At 56.9% G+C, this 22,320-nt stretch overlaps 1 protein-coding gene across 6 annotated transcripts in view; it reads left to right on the top strand.

The window, feature by feature from the left end:
• Window positions 1–20,711, top strand: part of RAB11FIP4 (RAB11 family interacting protein 4) — a 108,097-nt gene extending 87,386 nt beyond the window's left edge. For 4 of the 6 annotated variants that reach the window (XM_042255438.2, XM_042255440.2, XM_042255439.1 and 1 more), the window contains 13 exons: window positions 3,018–3,244; window positions 4,958–5,152; window positions 5,745–5,879; window positions 6,265–6,300; window positions 7,745–7,844; window positions 8,110–8,213; window positions 9,236–9,376; window positions 11,278–11,359; window positions 11,856–11,993; window positions 12,086–12,244; window positions 13,302–13,445; window positions 13,854–13,985; window positions 14,442–20,711. In XM_042255438.2, coding sequence (XP_042111372.2) covers window positions 3,018–3,244; window positions 4,958–5,152; window positions 5,745–5,879; window positions 6,265–6,300; window positions 7,745–7,844; window positions 8,110–8,213; window positions 9,236–9,376; window positions 11,278–11,359; window positions 11,856–11,993; window positions 12,086–12,244; window positions 13,302–13,445; window positions 13,854–13,985; window positions 14,442–14,558 — 1,710 coding nt within the window. In that variant the 3' untranslated portion in view covers window positions 14,559–20,711. The remainder of the gene's footprint in view (window positions 1–3,017; window positions 3,245–4,957; window positions 5,153–5,744; window positions 5,880–6,264; window positions 6,301–7,744; window positions 7,845–8,109; window positions 8,214–9,235; window positions 9,377–11,277; window positions 11,360–11,855; window positions 11,994–12,085; window positions 12,245–13,301; window positions 13,446–13,853; window positions 13,986–14,441) is intronic. The other 2 variants (XM_042255436.2, XM_060395250.1) reach the window with 1 other exon arrangement.
• Window positions 20,712–22,320: the final 1,609 nt, after the last annotated feature.

The following is a 22,320-nucleotide window of genomic DNA, read 5'->3' as shown; positions in this document are numbered from 1 at the left end:
ACATGTACCCCAATGTTCATCGCAGCACTATTTATAATAGCCAGGACATGGAAACAACCTAGATGTCCATCAGCAGATGGATGGATAAGAAAGCTGTGGTACATATACACAATGGAGTATTACTCAGCCGTTAAAAAGAATACATTTGAATCAGTTCTGATGAGATGGATGAAACTGGAGCCGATTATAAAGAGTGAAGTAAGCCAGAAAGAAAAACACCAACACAGTATACTAACACATATATATGGAATTTAGAAAGATGGCAATGATGACCCTGTATGCAAGACAGCAAAAAAGATACAGATGTGTATAGTGGACTTTTGGTCTCAGAGGGAGAGGGAGAGGGTGGGATGATTTGGGAGAATGGCATTGAAACATGTATACTATCATGTAAGAATCGAATCACCAGTCTATGTCCGATGCAGGATACAGCATGCTTGGGGCTGATGCACGGGGATGACCCAGTGGGATGTTGGGAGGAGGGAGGGGGGTTCATGTTTGGGATCGCATGTACACCCGTGGTGGATTCAAGTCAATGTATGGCAAAACCAATACAGTATTGTAAAATAAAGTAAAAATAAAAATTAAAAAAAAAAAGAAACAGCCTCCAGTAAGGCAAACATGCGTTAGCCAGAGACCAAGCCAGATGCTTGCACACAGACACTGGTCTCCACGAGGCCCCGCCTGCCTGCCTGCCTTCTGGAGGCAGGCTGGGTGGCAGCCTCCTGGGGACGCCTGCTGACATGGTTCCAGGGGAAAGGCGTGGCTGTGGCTGACTCACAGTCTGACCCCAGCACTCCCACTGATGCCCACGTGGCCCCAGGCCAGACAGCGGTGGAAGGAGACCCGGCCTTCAGGGCCATGAAGACGGGGAGGAACACCCACTTGCAGAGTGACCAGGCCCCCCTCTCGTGAGCCACAGAGCCGGGACTCCCAGCCAGCGCTGCCGTGTCTGGGAGGGTGAAAGCCTGCGGGTGGGTGAACAGAGCACACACCTTACTCCTCCGTAGCCCAGCTCTCCCTGGAGGACCCCCCCGGTGGCCTTGCACCATCCTGGAGATGCCCTGCTGGGGGGCGGGTAGGGGGTGGCATGTGGAAGTTGAAGCATTAGGCGGAGCATCGGGCTTCACAGTTAGTTACATGCCCCTGCCATGTGTCTCTCTTCATGATCACCATGGGGTCTGAAAATCTATGAAGCATGGGTTGCATCAGGGATAAATAGAACCAGGCAAGCGGTGGTCAGAGGCAGGTGGGGGTCCTTTGCCCACCGGCCAGGGGACTTCTGACAGGTTACTGTCTGAGCCAGGACTTCCTTGTTAGTAAAATGGGGATGGGAATCTGTCTCAAAGGGTCGTAAAGCCCAAATGAGATTATACATGAACTCTCAACTCGGTGTCCAGAATTGATGAGTGGTCGGTCTGTGAATGCTGGGTTTTCTTTGTTCCTACGGGAACACAGCTTCAGGCTTGCTGACAAGAGCTTGCTTAGGACGTAAGATCTGATCAGGTTTGGAGCTCTGTGGGGTTGGATTATGACATAGAGTCAGACACAGCTTAGCAACTAAACAAGAAAGGTGGAAAGGGCCACGTGAACACTAGGGGTGAGTTTAATTACACAGCCCCTCGGCCTCCACAGTCAGGGGTGGCTGGCTGCCTGATGCTGGCTTTATTGGTCCATCTGGTGCTCAGCCCGAGTCATGGCATAGGCAGGAGCCAGGCTCATTAATCCCCATCTATTCTTAGCCTCAGCACGTCTTGGTGGGGACAGACCCCCAGGAGGGGCTGCCTGCTTACCAGCGGACACAGCTACACTGCTCACTCACCACCTTCCTTGGATGTCTCTGATCCCGGTGTTGTCTGAGATGCCCCAAGGCTTTTCACAGCCCTGTTACTGTTAACCTTCCTGTTGTCCTGGGGCTGGAGTAAGCACCTCTAACTGAGGCTCTGCCAATCCTAGTTGAGAAGCAGGCCGAAGAACCTGGGGGGTAGTTGACATCTCAGCTGGGAGCAGGTGGAGGCATCCTTAGGGGCAAAGGATCCTTAGGGGTTCCTACCTCCTTGGGGGCAAAGCAGCCTTGAAAAATGACTTGCCGAAAGCTGCCTCTCAGACTAGGGTAAATGCTGAATAAACCCAGAGATCGTCTCAGACGGTTTTGGCAAAAGGTTTGGGCAGATCTTGATGCTGTGCTGGCATTGTGCCGGGCAGTGTGTGAAGACCCTGGGGACCGGCCCAAAGCTCAGACTTGAGAGACCTAGAATTCTTGCTCCCCAGGGTGGCTGTGGTTGGATAGCGTCACCAATTCAGTGAACGTGCACTTGGGTGAACTCCGGGAGATGGTGAGGGCTAGAGAGAGGCCTGGCATGCTGCAGTCCATGGGGTCCCAAAGAGTCGGACACAACTTAGCCCTGAACAGCAACAGCAGTAAGGTGGCTGTGGCCGGGCCGGGACAGACTTGTGGCCAGGGGTTATCCATCGAGGTCCTGCTGGGAACAGGGATCCGTAGGATTCCGTTGCCATTCTCGGCTTACAGAGAGGCCAGAACTGGAGTTCAGAGACAATATTGGACATGCCCAGAATCAAGGCGTTGGGGGACAGAGGGGGGCCAACCCTTAGGCTCTGCTGATGCCCCTGTAGCATGTTGCATCAAACTCTGCTAGGTCATTGTCGTTTTCACTGGGGCTGTGCCCTTATAACCCTAAGAAGCCTTGTCTGAGTCACCTGGCTTCCTGTCCAGACTTTGGGTTGGAGACCCTGCCGAGCGGGATCTGAACCGTGCAGCTGGCCTGGCTGTGGCCCTTCTCCACGGACGGCGGTCCCAGAGGTTCCCACCCCTCACTGGGCTTGCTTAAGAGGCCCCCAAGACAGATCACGTGCCAGGGTCTCATACCCGAGGTCTTGGGGTCTGTGGCTCCCTGGCACCACCTGCCAGTCCCCTCCTGGCGTCCCTGTGGTCTGAGGAGCAGTGCTGAGCCCCAGAAGCCAGGCTCACTCATGCTGTCCCCTTCTGTCTTCCCCAGGGCAGCGAGGTGCCAGACCCCACCTTCGCCGATGGCGAGCTCCTGCCCACAGAGCCAGACTTCTTTCCCGAGGATGAGGATGAGGCCATGACGCTGGCCCCGCCCGAGGGCCCCCAGGAGTCGGACATGGAGGGTCCCATGGAGAGCACCCGGATCCTGGAGGGGCCGGTCGGAATTCCCGCCGAGAAGGATGCAGTTCTAGGAGGCCTGTTCCTGCCCGAGGACAAGTGAGTTAAGACTGCCTGGAGCTTCAGGCATCAGGAGGAGGTGATGAGCATGTGACGATCAGCCCCGGGATTTGGAAAAGGAAGCAAGGGCTTCCAGTATCCGTTGACCAAACAAAATTGTCAGCTTTTCGTTTGCACCTTTCAAGGAGAACGCAATTTCATATGTCTCAGCCTAATGTATTTTCTCAGTCCAGGTGTTCTCAAACCCCAGTGGCTCTAGAAGCCACGGTCTTCAAGGGAGGAGGTGCCTTTGGAGTTGTGCTGGGAGCGGTCCATCCGCTGTGCTTGTGGCCACAGCCCCTGGACAGCCGGTCACGGGGACCGCAGACCCTTTGACCTATTGGCTAATCATCTGCTACCCGATCATTCCCGTGTTTTCTGGGACCAGTCACCGGGAGGCAGCCAGCAGTGGGTGCCAAGAGTTTTAGTCAAATTTATACAAAAACAAAGTGAGGAATGTGACAAATGCAGCCCCAGGCCCTAAGGAACCGGAGGGCAGATAAATAAGTAAATAAATAGGGTGAGGGTACCAAAAGACTTGATCTTTGTCACCCTGTCATTAAGGCTGTGATGCCTGGATCACTGTTTCCCAGTTTTGAGTGCGGAGTCTTAGAGGGTGGAGAGATCCTAGTTAATGAGCAGCTACCACCCAGTGACTCAAGGGAAGATCTGTTCTGCCAGGTGATGTGCTAGCTGTACTTCTTTGTTCTTAGGTTGCAGAGCAGGTGCAGCCAGCCCCCTGACACTGCCCCAGGCCACCCTGGGTCACCTGTGAGAGACCCAGGGTCTCTGACCCGTGATCTGTGGCGTCAGGCTTCTTTGGACAAGAATTCCTCCCTATAAACATAGGAGACGCATCCTGCCTCGTAACTCATTGTTATTTTAAAAACCTCATTCATTGTTGGAACTTGAGCACTTACGCAGCTTGAAAAAGGGAGAAAAAGTGAGAATGAAGGGCAGGTAACTCACTTTACTGATGGCGCCACTCTCCACACCCCAAGCCCGATTGCCCTTTAAATATTTTCACTTCCTGCTTTCCTTCTTCTGTGTAGACCCGTCTCATGCTTAGGCTTTTATGCTTAAAATTTTACCTCTTTTGTTTCATTGTTGGTTTAAATTTTGCGTGTGTGTGCTCAGTCATGCCCGACTCTTTTCCGCCTCATGGACTGTAACCATGCCAGGCTCCTCTGTCCATGGAATTTTCCAGGCAAGAATACTGGAGCGGGTTGCAGGTGGATTCTTTACCGCTTAGTGCTACCTGGGAAAACTTTAAAAAAATGTTTTTAAGTTTAGCTTTTAGTTTTAATTTTTTAATTTTTTTAAATTAAAAAAAGCTTTGAGTTTTAATTTTTCCACATTATTGCCAATGTTTTTTTTTTTTTAACCTTTCCGCAACAGTTTGAGAGTCCACAGTTTATGTGATCATTTCATTTACTGATACATGCTGTCATTTAATAGCCATTTCAGTGTTGCTTCAATAAGCCATTGAGTTGTAAGCAGTGTTTTGCTGCCCTGTGGAAATGTCGATTTGAGCATCTCTGGAGCAGAAACTTCCTGTGATGAGATGTTTCCCTTAGGACACGATCCCCAGAGTGTCCTTAACCGGGGCAGGAGGACAGGCTTCATCGTCAGGGTCCTGGTGTCCTGGCCTGCCTGTCCCCCACGGGCTGTGGCGCCCCCCCGGTTCGCAGCTGGCCCTTGTCCTGCACTCAGGTCCCTGGGCCACCCTCCGTCCATGACCACGTCAGACCTGTCCACGCACTCCACCACCTCGCTCATCAGCAACGAGGAGCAGTTCGAGGACTACGGGGAGGCGGATGATGTGGACTGTGCCCCCGGCAGCCCCTGCCCGGACGACGAGACCAGGACCAACGTCTACTCGGACCTGGGGTCGTCAGTGTCCTCCAGGTGGCCCCTCAGTGTACAGCGGCCTTTGGGATCCAGGAAAAGTGGCAGAACCAATCCTGCCTCATCCCGGGGGGTTTCGGCAGGCAGAGCCATGAACTAACTGGGCTCTGCTCCTGTAGATGGGCAGGAACTGCCTCTGAATCCTGCAGGGGGCTGGGGGTTGGGGGTCTGGAATTCCTCCTTCCTTCTATCTTGGGGAAGAAACCAAATTAACCAGCCTGAGGGGCTGCAGACGCCAAGTGGCATGTTGATACCTTCCCACGCACCTGAGTCATTGCTTACTCTGACATTAACTGTCAGTTTCCTCCTCTGTGAAATGGGTACAACTCTTTGGCTTCCTGTCTTTGAGAGCACTGGAAGAGGGAGCTCTACTGTTGTAGTTCCACCCACCCACACACACACACACACACACCCACACCCCCCCACACACACACACACCCCCACACCCCCACACCCACACCCCCACCCCCACCCCACACACACACGCACACAGCTTACAGGTTTCAGAGAACCTAGTAATAAGCTCAGTGGGATGGGGCACCGAACTGGACAGCGGTTCCGAAGGTGAACCTTTTTCCTTCTTACGACCCAGCGCGGGGCAGACGCCGCGAAAGATGCGGCACGCATACGACAGCGAGCCTGTGGACGTCTACTGCTCCCAGTGCTGCAAGAAAATCAGCCTGCTCAACGACCTGGAAGCCCGGCTCAAGAGCCTGAAGGCCAACAGGTGTGGCCCCGGGGACCAGCGGGGGGGAACCCGGGGAAGAAGCATCGGGGCGGGGGCCCCCACCCTCTCCTGGTCGGTGACTAGGGCCCCCCACCCTCTCCTGGCAGTGACTGGGGCCCCCCTCTCTCTCCTGGTCTGTGACTGGGGCCCCCCCTCTCCCCTGGTCGGTGACTGGGGGCCCCACTCTCTCCTGGCAGGTGATCAGGGGCAGTTCTGAGGGCCAAGCTGACGTGTAAATTCCCTTCAGTGGGCAGAACAAAGCCTCGCCTGCATTTGCGTATTCTGTGGCCAGGGCAGAGGAAGCAGTGGGCTAGAGGCCCCTCTGTTCAGTGGCCTTCTCTCTCTCTCAGTGGCCTTCTCTCTCTCTCTCTGTCTCTCTGTGTAGCCCCAATCGGAAGATCTCCAGCACGGCCTTCGGACGGTAAGGTCCCCCCCCGGGGGTGTGTGTGTGTGTGTGTGTCACTCAGTCGTGTCCAACTCTTGTGACCCCATGGACTGTAGCCCACCAGGCTCCTCTGTCCATGGGATTCTCCATGCAAGAATAGTAGAATGGGTTGCCACGTCTTCCCCTGGGGCATCTTCTCGGCCCAGGAATCGAACCCCGGTCTCCTGCATTTCAGGCAGATTCTTTACCACCTGAGCAGGGTAGCGCAGGTTGAATGCTGTCCTCTTGCACTACACTCCTGCTGCCACGGTGGCCAACTCTGTGCCAGCAACTCAGACCCAGCCAGTGCCCTGCATGTGGCTGGACGCACAGAGGGGATGAGGTGTCCCAGGGCAGTGCAGGCAGCGGACGGACAATCCACTTCCAGGAAAGAAGGGCTGGGCTCCTCCCTGGCCTACCTGGTGTCCCTCCCGGCAGGGTACAGCCTCTGAACCCGCAGCTGCCCCTGCCTCTGGCAGGCACCCCAGGGGTGCCCTGAGAGACACAGTCCACCCCACACTCCATGTGCTTCCCTGTGCTCTGGAGCAGGCGGCCCTACCAGCAGAGGCCCTGGGCTTCCCGCTGACAGAGATGGGGCGTGAGGGTCTCCCCTGGAGCTGGTCCCTCTGCTCCTGGGCCCACCAGGTCCTACACCAGCTCTCCCGCAGACTCGCCCAGGTCCGCACCCGGGGCCCTGGCAGCTGCAGCGAGGGTCCAGGCGCTGGGGTGAGGCGGCGTCTTGGCTGAGACCCCGGCTGCTGCCTGGCACAGAGTGGGAGGTAGGGGCCGCTGGGGAGCAGAGGGGGTTTTTGCCTCAGGTAAGGGGTCACCTGGACAGCCGTGGCCCCTTTTCAGTCCCACTCACTAGCCCATTGTCGTGCACATCCTGGATGGGTTTCTGTCCCCCTACCCACACCTGGGTCCCCAGTGACATAGCAGGAGTCAGCTTGGTTAGGGGGCTGGGTGGCCTCGGGGGGCCCAGGCCCTCTTCCCGGATTGTGGTGCCCAGCCGCCTCATTGGGGTGGTTCCCAGGTGGAAGGGGCTCAGGAGGTGGGGCTGGGGGAGGGTGCCTCCACTAGCTGGGTCCCACGTCACCTTTTAGCTGGCCCCCCAGTGAGCACAGGGAGCAGGAGGAAAGTCCCTGGTGGACTGACCACGTCTACCGGGCTCAGGAGGGCCATTGCAGCTTGTCTGCTGTCCTCTGGGCAAAGCGATCTCTTGCGGTCAGGGGTCAGGCCACTTTGCTCCCCTGACTGAGGGAGGGCAGCCTCCTCAGAGGGGTTCCTGGTACTCTCCCAGCGGTCTGGGGTGCTCCCCCAGCCCATAGGCTGAGTCTGAACCCCAGTCTCCCCAAGGCCCCTGCAGCAGGACAGGCCTCCCCCTCCCCACCAGGCAGCTCATGCACAGACATGCATTTCCCCCCCACCACACCACCCCCAGGCAGCTCATGCACAGCAGCAACTTTAGCAGCAGCAACGGCAGCACCGAGGACCTGTTCCGGGACAGCATTGACTCCTGTGACAACGACATCACGGAGAAGGTGCGCCAGGGCGGGCGTGGGCAGACGGGACTCGCCACGCGTGCCCCCTGGGGTGGGGTTGGGGTGCTCTGAGGTACTGCCTGGGGACGTGGAAGACCCAGGAGTTGGGGGTAGGCAGCCCCGACCACCTGGACACATCCATCCCATCCCCACCCCAACATGACTCCTCTTCACACACCAGTGGGGGTCCTGGCCTCAGTCTCACCATCGTTAGGTTCTCTGTCCTGTGGACTCAAAGGTTTTCTCCGCCACCCCCTTATGGTAGGTGAGCTTCCTGGAAAAAAAGGTGACAGAGCTGGAGAACGACAGCCTGACCAACGGGGACCTGAAGAGCAAGCTGAAGCAGGAGAATACACAGCTGGTGCACAGGTCAGGCCGGCCTCGGCCGCGACCGCCCCGGGGGAGGTCGGGGCGGGGGTGACCTGCGTGTCCTTCTAGCTCGGCGGGCCTGTGACCTGTCAGCACCTTGCTGTTGGCCCCGCCCATGTTGGGCGCCCAGGGGGACAGGTCTTTAGGGGCCAGGAAGACAGAGCTTGACCTCGGCCCTCCAGGTCTGCAGCCCCAGCTCGGGTCAAAGGTGGAAGTTGAGACCCATTTCCTATCTCTGTCCTGCAACAATGAGAGCCTGGCTCCGTTCCGGGGGACAAGCTTTACAGAGGGAGAGGCTGGTGGGAGTCGGGCTCACACCTGCCACCTGTGGGAGGGGTCCAGGCATTGCTCTGCCCTCCCCCCGACAGAGGCCCACTGAACACAACTTGATGAGGTGGTGCGTGTAGAGTATAACCCTCCTGAAACTTGGTAAACTGATCCCCACCCAGGGTCTGGTCCTCAACCTTGGAGGACTCAAAGACAGGTCCTCTTGTGCAGCCCAGAGGGTCAGCCTCCCAGAGGGTCATGTCCCGGAGTGTTACACCATCCTGGCCACGAGTCACAGGGTTAGAAGGTCCACAGTGGTGCCAGGCCTTCCCCAGCTCTGGCGTGCTCACCACCGGCCAGGACGTGCCCATGTTTGCAGTCAAGGTGCCCAGTGAGCTGAACTGTTGATCAGAGGCATCCCGTCCTGGAAGGGAGGGAGTGAAAAGAGGAGGCGAGGCCTCTGGGCTGTTTGATCCGGCTGCAGTGAGGCCGGCCCTCTCCGTGCCGCCCTAGGAGACCCGCTTCTCCCCTCTGGACTGACTGCCGGCACCGCCCTTCGGTGGCACGCGTGGCTGGCCCGCCTCTCCTCAGCTTCTGCAGGGTCCCCTGTTCATCTGTCAGTAGAGCTACCAGCCCACAGTTGGGTTGTCCGTGACGTGGGGTCCGGGGCTCCCCTTGGTCGCAGCCTAGGTTGAGGGGAGGAGAGTGAGGCCACGAGAGCTGGCCCTGCACTGGGCCCGCATGCCTCTCCGCAGGGTGCACGAGCTGGAGGAGATGGTGAAGGATCAGGAGACCACGGCCGAGCAGGCCCTGGAGGAGGAGGCGAGGCGTCACCGCGAGGCCTACAGCAAGCTGGAGCGCGAGCGCAGCACGGAGATCGAGCTGCTCACCACCAGGTGGGTCCCTCTGATGCCTCTGCGGGCAGATTCAGTCCCATTATTTAGATGGGAAAACATCCCACAGGGAAGCCTCTGGTCCTAACAGTTCTCCTTTTGATACCTGAACGCCTGGGCGTGTTCTCTAGGAAGCAGGTAAAAGAATGTGCAAAGTAACATTTTTCATAGTAGGTCCAACTGGAAGTGATGCTTTATCCCCAGTGTTCTTGCTGGGAGAATCCCAGGGATGGGGGAGCCTGGTGGGCTGCCGTCTATGGGGTCGCACAGAGTCTGACATGACTGAAGCGACTTAGCAGCAGCAGCAGAGCATAGGTTAAGGGAATATGCACACACTGGTCTTGCCCTGAGTCCTGGGCTGGGTCTGCTGTCCAGGCTTGGAGCGCCCCCTGCTGTTGGGTTCTCCCCGCCCCTGAACACTAGGGAGCCCTGACCCGGTGACCCGGGGACAGAGGCTGTGCAGGGCTGCCCCTGGGCCTGAGCCACAGCTGTTTGCACCGGAGGCAGGCAGGGGAGGACGACCTGGGGGCCTGGCGTGGTCACCCGCTAGCTCTGTGACGTTGGACGTCCTCTGTCTCTTCCTGGGCCTCAATATCCATCCGTCAGCCTCCCCGTAGAGTGAGCAGGAAGGCAGATGGGCTGCGGCACAGCTGACCACTGCACCTAGGTGGGGACTCTGAGGATGTCCAAGGCCCTCTCCCCCGACCCAGGCCAGAGGCCCTCCTGGGCCCCTGACACAGTGGATGGCTGCCCCCCTTCCCCTCAGGCCCCTTGCTGCCCCAGGCTCTGAGCTGAGCCTTGGCGAGTCTGCCCTGCCCAGCCTGGGGTGGGAGGTGGTTTCTCACTTCTCACCTCACGGCTGGCAGGGTCAAGCAGGCCCAAAGGGGACTGGGCGGGCCAAACCTCCATGCAATCAGAGACACCCCGCCCCGCCAATTTCCCTGAATTGTCCACTCATGTTCTAGAAGCTGCTGTTTTGCACCTGTTTCTTAATGAGCCCGGTCCCTCATTCAGCATCACGTCCTCTGCCTGCTCTGACAGCCGGCCAGTCGGCTGGCTGAGAGGCGGCTGGGATGCAGGTGGCTGTGCGGGCCCAGGAGGCCGGCCCTTTGCCTGACTCCAGGGGGCGCTGTTCCCTCGGGTGCTCTGTGCCTCAGGTGAGGCGGCCTCCTCAGGTAGGTGGGGGCAGGTCTGAGATCCCCTCAAGCCCTGGAGAGGGGTTTTTTTCTCCTGGGGAGCCCAGTGGACACCTGGGGCCAAGGAGCCCTCCATCCAAGGAGGATGCAGCAGTGGGAAGGAGAGGGAACGCCCTGCTGGGAATGGCCCAGCACCCCCAGGGCCACTGGCTGGCGGCCCCGCTCACCGGCCCCTTTTTGGGTCACGTAAAATCGACCTGGACACCCCCTTGTGAACACTAGCACAGAGGGTTAGAGGGTCAGAACCACTGCCCGTGGGCGTCAGAGAACACGCCAAGGGAAGAGCCCCAGGGGAGAGCGAAAACCAAGTATGGTGCGTTCGTTGCCTTCAAACTGTGGATCCTCACAGGAGGGCCCCGCCATGGACACCGCAGGAGGATTCTCCATTTAGCAGAAAAATACCACTGCTGCCTCTCCCTCCATGGGGTGTTTCAGGCCCTAAGCACGTATGTACAAAGAACCCCGCGCTCTTATTCATTCCCAAGTGAGTTTTTCCTTTTATTCAAAGATGATAGTAATTCAGGATCTTTATCATTTTGCCTTGGATGACAGGGAGCTCACAGCCATACTACCATTTGGAACAATTATTCATATTCTCTCTCTCTCATTTTCTGGTATCTTCCTTCCTCTAGGGAGCTGAGAATTGCTACAGACTGTCAGGCTGTGAGATAACCTCCATTTCTGACATTCTTGTCCTCCTTTCCCCAGAGTGCAGCAATTAGAGGAAGAAAACACCGAGCTTAGAACAACGGTGACTCGGCTCAAGTCACAAACAGAGAAGCTGGATGAGGTGAGCGTTAGGTTCAGGCATTGCTCAGACTTGGATCTTGAGCTGAATCCACAGAGAGGCCGTGTTGGCTATCGCTGGCCTTTCGGTTTCTAGTTTCTGAAATTCTCATTGCCCTAGCCAAAAAAAAAAGGGAACAAAATACAAATAGTTTGTCTTTGCATATTTCTGATTTTCCAAATGTTGTACAGTGAATACGTTTCTCTGTATTATGGGGGAAAATAAGGAGAAAGAGGCCAGATTCTGTTTGGACTCTTACCTTCTATTCAAATCCATCTGGCATCATTGAAGGACTGTGGAGACCTGAGGCTTTTCTTATTGCAGCTCTAGAATTAGGGGTCTAGCTGTTTCTTTAATTCGTGCCTTGGAGGGCTCTGTCCTCCGGGCTGGTCTGATTGCCTATTTGTCGAGGTAGCTGCCCCAGGCCCCCAGCAAAGCCCCCCAGGGCGCAGCGGGCCCCCTGGGAACTCTCCCCCTGCCCCGGTCTCCCTGGCTACAGGAGCGGCAGCGCATGTCAGACCGGCTGGAGGACACCAGCCTGCGGCTCAAGGATGAGATGGACCTGTACAAGCGCATGATGGACAAGCTGCGGCACAACCGCCTCGAGTTCCAGAAGGAGCGGGAGGCGACACAGGAGGTGGGTCGGTGGGCTCCAGGGCGCCCCACCCTACCCCACCCCACCAGCCCCCCGCATCCGTGCTCCTGCCAACCGGCCTCTTTCCCCCGCAGCTCATTGAGGACTTGCGGAAGGAGCTGGAGCACCTGCAGATGTACAAGCTGGACTGCGAGCGGCCGGGCAGGGGCCGCAGCTCGTCTTCCAGCCTCGGCGAGTTCAACGCCAGGGCCCGAGAGGTCGAGTTGGAGCACGAGGTCAAGCGGCTCAAGCAGGTAGGCCCCGGGAGCCCCCATCCCAGGGCACGAGGTGTCCGGGTCCCCTCGGGGTGCGTCTCCTGTTCAGGGCTGAGCGTCGGAGCGCCTCCTTTTCCCTTGTAACTAGTTGCCTGCTCCTCGCGACACCTTGATCATCAGGCCCGCTCAGCCCTTTCTCACAGCTCAGACGAGGTGGGTGGAAACCCCAGGGTCGGTCTCTGCTCAGCATCCATGACGGGAAACAGACACCAGTCTTCTGTCCTGGGCACGTGGGAGAAGGAAACCTCACTCAGCTACACATCAGTGTCTCCTACCCCGAGCCCAAGAGTCCATTTCAGAGGGTTCCTGGACGCTCTCCTGTGACTGGGCCGCCCTTGGGGGTGGGGGAAGCAGGATCAGGAGGGGCAGTGACCCAACGGGGGCCTGAGGGTGCTCAGAGACCCTGCAGAATTAATTATCCCTGTGGGGCAGCTCCTCAAGGTCCCCGTCCCACAGCAGTCCTAAACCCCAGCCCTTCTCAGCCACAAGGGGGCGCCTGGGGTCCCAGATGTGAGCAGGTAGGAGCCTTGAGGCAAAAGCTAGAGCATGGGGCTGGTCAGCTGGCTCTGGGCAGGAGGCACACAGGAGCCGAGGGCACCCTGGAAAGAACTCCCCAGAGCAGGATTCCTGAGCCCGACTGCAGGAGGAGCCAAGGAGACGAGCTGACCTGCCACCCCAGGGACCCAGAGCATCACTTTCCCTCACCAAGGGCCAGTGTTGGAGAAGGAGCCACTGAGTGGGCAGTGTCCTCTGGGGCCCCTCTTCCGGCTCACCCACCCCCAGGGAAGAAGGGGTGGTCTGGAGCCATGCTCCTCCCTGGAAACCTGGCTCCCTGAGCAAGGGCTGTAACTCCTCCTCAGGACCCCAAGCCCCTCAGGACCCAGCCCTCCTCGCCCTGGAGCCCAGCAGAGGCCAGGTCATCTGTGGGTGTCCTGGACTGGCCAGTGACGCACACCCTGGGGCATGGTCAGGAGGCCATGGACGCGGAGCAGCGGGTCCCGGTGGGAGTCAGAGTTGCCTGTGTCCCCCTCTGCAGGAGAATCACAAGCTGCGAGATCAGAATGATGACTTGAATGGACAAATCTTGAGCCTCAGCCTCTACGAAGCCAAGAACCTCTTTGCCACCCAGACCAAAGCCCAGTCCCTGGCAGCGGAAATAGACACAGCCTCTCGCGATGAGGTAACATGTCCACACGCTCTGGCCATGGAGCCTGGCCCTCGCCCGTGAGTCCTGCCCCGGGGCAGGAAAAGCAGGCCCGGGCCTGGCCCCCTGGGCGTCCCCATCTGCAGTGACCCCGAGTGATGGGGCAGAGCAGTGAGAGGAGGCAGAGCTAAGCCTGCTCCAATTTCCTGTATGTGGTGGGAGGAGAGTGCGGTTGGGAGCAGAGCAGAGTTTGAATTCGCTTGGTCGGGAGTGCCAGAATGGCCCGTTGATGTCATCAGTGTGCGATCCAGGGGAGGCCGGATGTCCCCTGGACCCAAGCCAGCAGGAGAAGGATATTAGCGTTTTGGGGGGCACGTGCTTGCAGTATGTCTTCATTTAATCTTCTGAGAACACGAAGGCTTTCTGAACACTTCCATGTCACAGATCGGGAGACCAGGATCACCCAAGATCACCCAGCTTACGGAGAGAGAGGAACCCAGGTCCCTAGCACCAAAGCCCACTCTTTCTGCCCCACTGGGGTATGGTTATGAAAGATCAGGCCTCCAAGATACCCAGGTTAGATTTCAACACGAGTCACCGAACCCCTTTACCCTGTGCTGGGGACACGCAGCCAGGAGCTGGCCCCTGGCCTTGAGTGCCCACATGAGCTGAGCACCAGCCTGCGGGCAGAGGCGCATCCCATGGACACGGCAGGAGTCGACCTGGAGAAGGACAGCGGCAGGACTGGGGGTGGCGAGAGGAAACAGCTGGTGGTCTTAGGGTCTTGGGACATTGGGTGTCACTCCTGACTATAAGCGCCTCTGGCCAGCATTCTCTGCCTTTATCAGCAACATCGCACACATCTGGGCTCCCCTAAACGGGCCAATGATCTGGGCCTCTCTGGGGGTGTGGCCTACGCCTCTGCACCTTTCCCCCTGCCCAGGCTCTGAGGCTGGTTTTGTTGGGACACTGGCTCTGCCCACACCCCGGCCCCCCGCCTGGCCTCTCACCTCGCTTTCTTGTTCCCTCCAGCTCATGGAAGCCCTCAAGGAGCAGGAGGAGATCAACTTTCGGCTGAGGCAGTACATGGACAAGATCATCCTAGCCATCCTGGACCACAACCCCTCCATCCTCGAGATCAAACACTGAGACGAGGGTGGCTGGCTGCAGAGCAGCCGCAGGACCCCCAGAGCCCAGGATTCAGGGGCAGAACCCCGCCCGAGGATGCGGCCCGGGCCGGGCCTCCCACACACACTGTAAATGTGCCTCTGGGCACCGCTGTGTAATGTGTACTGGTGTGTATGTGGGGAGGCCGTGCACACAGCAGAGCGTGATCCTGGGCAGCAGCTGTGGCGCCATCTGCGCCATCAGCTGTCCTGTGTTTTGCGGTCCCTCTGCCCCTCGCACAGGGGGGGCAGAGGGTCGTGGAGGTGGGCAGGGGCGAGGTTAGCCAGCAGGAGTTACTGTAATGACGAGAGCTAGAAGAAGCTTGCGTTTCAGATACTGGACAAAATGATTCTACCTCTGGGGACAAGGATTGAAAAGCATTCTAGTGCGACAGGCTCTTTGACCCCCATCCCTGTTTCCCCTTCGGAGCGGGGGCAAAGTGACGACCTTTTCCAGGAGCTTGAATGCCTCACCAGCCTCCTCGGCCACCTTTCAGGCCCAGATGCTTGAGTTCGGAGAGAAGGAAAGAGGTGGGGGGGGGGGCGGCATGTCGGGGGTCCTCACAAGCCCTTCCTGCATCCAGCAGCCCCCTGTGAGGCTTGTGCACAGTGTATCCAGAGGACTCAGGCTTGCAGAGGAGCTGGAGGTGCAGAGGGTTGGGGGTGGGGGGCAGCCATCATCCTGAGGGTTCTTGGCATTTTGAGAGTTCTCCGTAAACCTGCCCATCCCTGCTCACCTACCTCTCCTTTTCTGTCTTGGTTATTTTTTTTTAAGACCATGAAAAACAAGCGGCATTGTAAATGAAGGATTCAAAGAAATGGGAAGGGGATGGGGACGGTCTAGGGCACGCGCTGACATTGGGCAGCCAAAGACACGGTCACGTCCTTGTCAGCCTCCTTTCTGGGAGCTGCCTTGTAGGAGAGAGGCGTAGATGGACCCTCTCAACAGCTCCCAAGGGCTGGGAGTGGGCCTTGACCTGTCCCTGGGCACAGCCTTAGGTTTAGGTTTTCGGAATCCATGGTCTGGGTTTGGCTCTGCTGGACAGTGAGGCCCCTCTCTCCCAGCCTCTAGAAACACGCCTGTATTCGGGTCTCAGCTGTGCTGGTGTGAGACAGTTGGGGAAGTTGCAGGGAAATCTTAGTCTTCCATGCTGCTGGTGGTGGGTGGTGGTTTAGTCACTAAGTCGTGTCCAACTCCTTGTAACCCCAAGGACTGTAGCCCACCAGGCTCCTCTGTCCATGGGATTCTCCAGGCAAGAATACTGGAGTGGGTTGTTATTTCCTCCTCCAGGGCATCTTCCTGACCCAGGGATCAAATCCATGCGTCCTTCCTCGGCAGGCAGATTCTTTTACCACTGAGCCACCTGGGAAGCCCAGTTAGAGATTTTAAGGGAACAAAGAAAGTGAAAGTGAAATCGCTCAGTCGTGTCCGACTCTTTGTGACCCCATGGACTGTAGCCTGCCAGGCTCCTCTGTCCATGGGATTCTCCAGGCAAGAATACTGGAGTGGGTTGCCATTCCCTTCTCCAGGGGATCTTCCCGACCCAGGGATTGAACCCGGGTCTCCTGCATTGCAAACAGACGCTTTACCCTCTGACCAGGCCGTGGCTATATCTGAACCGCAACAGAAACAATAAATCAGTGTGGACTCCCAGTTCTGTTTCAGAGGTACAGATCAGCCTGGTGACACAGTGGAAATTCACCCTCTGGATCTTTCATGTGATCTTTTGTTCTAGGCAGCTGGGAGCAGATATGGTACTCTTCTTTGAGTTTTCCAGTTTGTCTCAATTTTGTGTGGCTTGTGAACCATATCCTTAATCCAAATACAGATAAATGCGCATGGTCTTATTTCCAACGTCCCCCCACAACCCGCCACTGCTGTTTGTTTCCTTCAGCGCTTCTCCTATGAAAGAGAAGGCTTGGGCATGTTGGGGACACGTGTGTGCAGAGGAGAGAGGGCTGGGAAGGTGAGCAGGGACTTGGGGACTCGGGTGTGTTCCCACTGACAGCAGGGCTTCAGCCAGGACTGGTCTTCATCCCGTTCCAGTCACTCTTGTTGGATTTTGTAGCTTCTGTTTAAGCCTGTGCGTGGATCTGATCCCAGGACTTTGGGGCCACCCACACCAGGAAGAGGAGGACGGGAGTGGGGTGGGGGGGTGGGGGTCAGTCTCCTGGGAGTCTCTCGACCCCTCAGGACTCTGGTCTCCTTGGGGCCTCCAGGGGTCTAAGCAGAAGCGGCAGTGGAAGGAAGGCGTGGGGAGTGGGTCTCTGGAGAATTTGCTAAGAGGAAGGAATGGCATGAATGAAGACCGGAAAGCTGATGACTCACGCTGCGGCTTGGGTCTGGGTTTTATATGAGAAGGCATCCTGCAGAGAGGCCAGCCCGATCCGGGTCCTGGCCCTTGGGGGTGGGGCTCGCCCTGGGGGAGGAGCATTTTATGGGTGACGGTGTATATGCTCTTTAGCCGCCCTGATGTGGAATTTCAGGGGAGGCCGCAGAGGCCTGAGCTTATAACAGAATGTGGCAAGGAGTCTCCACCCAGGGGAAAGCGGGTGGAGAAAGCTGTCAGCCTGAAGGGGGCGCCACGCGAACCGACTCCCCCAGGAAGCTCTGGTCCGAAAGCCCCTCCGGACCTGGTCTGAGAACCGGGCTGACTTTAAATTGAGGCTGAGTTCCATTTAACACACGCCCCAAGTTAAATCCACCTTTCTTCAGCCATAATACATCCAATAGGCTTGTTCAGATCCTGTAGCTTTTTAGCCTGAGAGGGGGCGATGCCACAGGGCTTCCAAGCCACAGCCCCTGTGCAGGTTCTAAAACAGGGTCTTGGTGGTGGGGCTGCTGGAGAATACACAGGATGCCCCGTGAAATGTGAATTTCAGGCAAAACAATTTTCAGTAGGTGTTCCATACAATATTTGGGATATATTTAAAATGACATTTAAAAAATTCTGGTAACTGGGCCCTATCCCCAGAGGTTCTGATTCCGTTGGTGTGGGGGGCAGCGCAGGCATCATTGGAGTTTAAGAATTCCCCAGGTGATTATAATTCAACTGGGTGCCCCGGGTGGGTTTCGTTTTTGCTAAGCCTGGCAACTCTACCAAGTAGGGATTAGCAATGACTTTGTCTGCAGGTTTTAGAGGTTGTTTCGGGGTGTGGGGAGGGGGTTCTGCTGCAGGTTCACATATGACATGACCCTGGGCAGTCCTCACATTTAATCAGAGCCCCAACAAAATTCGTTGAACCAGCAAGTCAATGTCTAAAAACAAATTAGAGTTAGATAAGTTATTTTAAATTTGCAGATTCTTTGAGAATTGTCAAAGAGAAATTATCCTTTATCTGTAAACTCCTAATCTATTTCTGACCCATTAAAAACACAGAGTTTGACAACCTCCCGAAGTACCCAGACCTGAAATAGTAATAGTGGGTCTCAACTTGGGCTGTGCATTGGAATCATTAGGGAGACTTTTTTTAATGCTGCTGCCTGGGCCTCCGGAGATTTGGATTCAGTTGGTGTGGGTATGGCCCAGGCACCTAACTGTTCAGAGAGCTCCCCAGGTGATGGTAATGTGCAGCCAAGGTTGGGACTTCTAGGAGGCAGTTGGCCAGAGGCAGAGAAAACCTCTGTTGGGCTTGTTCACCTAGGTGCTAGGTAACATTGAATTCCCCTGCTGAGACGTTGGTGATGTCAGATAGTGAGATGTTAGCAGACCCCCTCACACCCAGGAGGGGAGGCCAGATGCCTTCAGGAGTGGGTAGATCCAGCTGTTCTCAGGAGCCTGGAAAGTGAAAGTCATCCGATTCTTTGGGACCCCATGGACTGTACAATCCACGGAATTCTCCCCTTCTCCAGGGGATCTTCCCAACCCAGAGATTGAACCCAGGTCTCCCACACTGCAGGCGATTCTTCACCGGCTAAGCCACCAGCCTAGGGGTTAGCAAACCTGAGTGGGCAGGTTGGTCTTTGCCTGTTGCTCATGGAGTCGGTGGGTGGCAGGTGTTGGGATGTATCAGTCAGAGGCCCAGTGATTAAAGTGTAGGTAGAACAGAGTTGGGGGGTGGGTGCTGAAAGCGGCCTCAGAAATAGCAGCTACCTACTGGCAGAGCTGAGCCCAAGGGGATTCCCGCTTTCTGATCTGTTTTCAGATTGGGTGGATAAAGGTCACCACACCAGCATCCCTCCCCAGCCCTGGAGGCTTCAGGCTCTAATCTGCTGAACTCCTGGCCCAGCCAGGTTCTGGGGGTCAGGAAGGCAGGCTCTTTTGTTCCAATGAGGGACTTAGTAGCAGGGAAAAGACCCGCAGGAGCCAGTGGGGCCTGGTGGACCGGGGAGAAATTTCAGCCCTTTTTTTGTGCTGCCTAGGTGTGTGGGTTTAATGCATTAGCAGATTTAAACCTAAAAGCTAATTATAGACATGATCAGAGCAGGGGATGTGTGGGGATGGTTGCGGTGCCCAGGCAATGACTTTGTTCGCCTGGCAGGTCTACAGCGACTCTCCTAAGGGCTGAGGTGGGTTGTAGACTGAGGAGGGGGCAGTGCAGAACTTCAGAACTTTCCTCGGGCAGCCCCTCTCCTGTGATGCTTCAGGCTCATCAGGGGCCACCTGGGTGACTTAGAGCAAGTCCCTTCCCTCTGCTGACCTTAAGGATCTCCAGACCCTCCCAGCCCATTCTGAGCGGACCTATGAGCTGGCAGGGAGAATGAGGGGCCGGAGCCATGGGCTTGCCTGCCTTCCTGCCCGCCCTTCTGCCATGTTCCTCTTTCTTGGGGAAACAGGCTGCCTTCTAGAAAGGTCTGTTTCTAAAAGCGTAGACCCTTCGAAGCTCGATGTCACGTGACGTTGGTGCTCCAACATCGTAGGTTTCTCTTTGTTTTCGTTGTGACCGTAAAGGAGGGCCGTCCGCCCGGCGCCACCAGCAGGGGGTGGCTGAGCTGGGCACCCCGGGGCCACCCCGATGGGGGGTCTAGGCGCTGCAACCTCGGGAGACAGGCTTCCTCCGGGCCCTCGGCTTTGCTGTGCTGCACAGGCTGTGTTTTGTCTGCATGGTTTGGGGTCGTTGTCTTTGTGCCTTCTCCCCACCTCCCGCCCCCCATCACCCTGTACAGGAGTTCCCACGTTTCCACTGCCCCCTTTTCTACGTCTTCTTGGTTACCCTGGCCCTGCCTCTGCCCAAGCCCTGTAAAGCATACAAAGCAGCCCCTCTGTGTCCACGCGCCTCCGCCACACGAGGCTGACCCCCCGCACGCCGTCCCCAGACCCTCCACCTGCTCGGCCACTCAGACTCGCTAACCTGGGACAGATGTTTCATTCCGGTCCCTAGCGTGGGGGTCCTGGGCCCACTCAGCGCCTCACCCAGCCTGCCGCTCTTTAGGAACCCTGCACACTAGAAAAGGTTGTGTGCAAAGCAGCTTCTCCCCCAAACCCCTCCCCGAGTCGGTGTCAGTACCTGTAGCTGGCAGAGCACACCTTTCTCACCTGGGGTGTTGGCCTGGCAGTGATTGTCATGGGTCTGCAGCCACTCTGGGCTCCTGGGAGGATGCACCCGGGCCCCCCGGAGGAAGCTCCTGGCTCCCAGGGCTTGACGCCAGGCCTGGGTTCAGGGCCACCGCCATCTGCTGTCTGAACAGCTTCAGACCCCAAGCGGGCAGAAGGAAGAGGCTTCAGGCTGCGTCCCCCGCCTGCCATTAACAACCGCCGAGCTCTTCCACCCAAGGTGCTCAGACCCGGGTGCCGTTAAATCCCTGGTGATGTCAGGACTTTGAGTCACTGAGGCGCCCAGCTCCTTCCACTTTCTCCGCTGGGTCTCCAGAGCCGAGAGGGATGAGCTGCACGCAAAGGCTCATCCAGGGGGTTGTCAGGTGCCTCTGATGCATCGTGGGATTTCACCCGAGTCTTCTGCCCCTGGAGCCTCCATCCAGAAGCAGGCTTAGCTCTGGGGCTGGGGTGAGACCCACATCCAGGCCCCAGTGTGGGGAGAGGGGGTTGAGGCTCCAAGGCTGAGTCCTAGGGTCCCAAGCTCTCTGCCTCCCGCCTGTTCCTGGGCCAAAAAGGAGCAGGCTTGCAGAGGCAGGCTCCCTGGGGAACTCTCGTGTACAGACCAAGATGTAAATAAACACTTTGCTTTTCTTGCCTGACTTGATGGTGTCTCTGTGCTGGGGGAGGGAGGGTGGAAGAGGGGAGGCCTGGTCTCAGAACTCCTGGGGCCAATCTCTCATAGGAAGAGCGGGCCTCACCCAGTGTACCAGGTAACAGTCTCCAGGGCAGGGGCTCACCCTGCAGACCCTCCTGTGAGCCTGCTGTCCCTGGGAGAGGAGATAAGGATCCCATCATCATCCCTGGTGAAGTTTGAAAACTGTCCTCTGGGCAGCCATGTTCACTTTCTCAGCCGGGGCCTCCCAGGGTTTCAACTTGCTCTGGTCACTAGCTGAGTCCCGGTGCCAGCTCCCTCTGTGTCCCCTCCTGTGCCTCTCCTGGGTCCCAGGCCCACGTCCTCCACTTGAGCCTGGTTGCACACCAGGCTGCCAGCCTGAGTCCTGCCAAGCCCTGGAGGTGAGTAGCCAGACCCCCAGAGTCCCGCCTTCTCCTTGTCTGCTCCTGGTGGTTATGCGATTCCAAATGTCGACTGGGTTCACAGGCGCCCAGCCTCTGGAGGTAAGTTATTGGCCCAGGCCCCCCCAGAGACCCTGGTGCCATGGGTCTGCCCCGGTGGGTGGACGGTGCCCCGTTCAGTGGATTCTCACGGCCTCCTGGGCTTACGTCAAAGTCATCTTCCAGCACTGGAAGTCGTGTGTTCTAGACCTTTACTCCCCTCCATCCTCCTAACCTGCCTTTCCTTTCCTAACTAGGGTTGCCAGACTCTACAAGTCAAAATACAGAACACCCAGTTAAATCTGAATTGGAGATAATTTTTCAGTATAAGTACGTCCCAAGCAATATTGTTATTCATCGTTTATCTGAAATTCAAATATAAGTAGGCTTCCTGTATTTTATCTGGCAAATCTATTCCCAACTCCTTTGAGGAGCCCTCTCCTGCCAGCCAGGTGTTTCCAATTCCTGAGCACTGGACCCACACCCCAGTTTCAGAAACAGCTTCCTTCTTAGTGTGCCATTACTCTTGAGACTGGTTCTGCCCCCTACCCCAGCCATCCAGAAGCAACTGCCGACCTTTACAGAATCTGTAACCCTCTTGCACCTTGGGGTGTGTGTTGAGACCTGAAGTCCTGAAAAGGTGAACTCAGTGTTGTCAAGGAAGCAGAGGAAAGCACAGTGAGGTCTTAGGATCCAGGGCAGGGACGGGGGGTGTCACTGAGAACCCCAGCATTAAACCCAACATGCTGATGTTTCACAAGAATTCGGCCATTAAGCACCAACTCTGTGTTCATGGGAAAATTCTTGCACTTGAAATCAGACCCCCCCCCCCCACTCTCTGATTTCCATGTGACTGAGCAAGTTATCAGAGTTTCGGTTGCCTCATCTGTAAAAGATGGGGTCGCACAGTGCGAACAGGACCGAAGCGACTTAGCAGCAGCAACAGCATCTGTAAAACAAGGGAAGTTAACAGTTCCTACCTGAGGAGTCAAGTCACCAGATGGGATCCAGTACGTGCTTGCAGAATCAGAATCTGGATTTGGGAGGCAAAACTCCTCTTCCCACAAAATCTCCTAATCAGAATGTCTCCTCTACAAAATTAGTTTTCCAGGGCGGCTGTAAAAAATATACCACAAGCCAGTGGAGGGGTTTGAA

The sequence above is a fragment of the Ovis aries genome, chromosome 11, assembly GCF_016772045.2.
Source record: "Ovis aries strain OAR_USU_Benz2616 breed Rambouillet chromosome 11, ARS-UI_Ramb_v3.0, whole genome shotgun sequence".
Lineage (NCBI taxonomy): Eukaryota > Metazoa > Chordata > Mammalia > Artiodactyla > Bovidae > Ovis > Ovis aries.
This window is presented reverse-complemented; position numbering and strand designations above follow the sequence as displayed.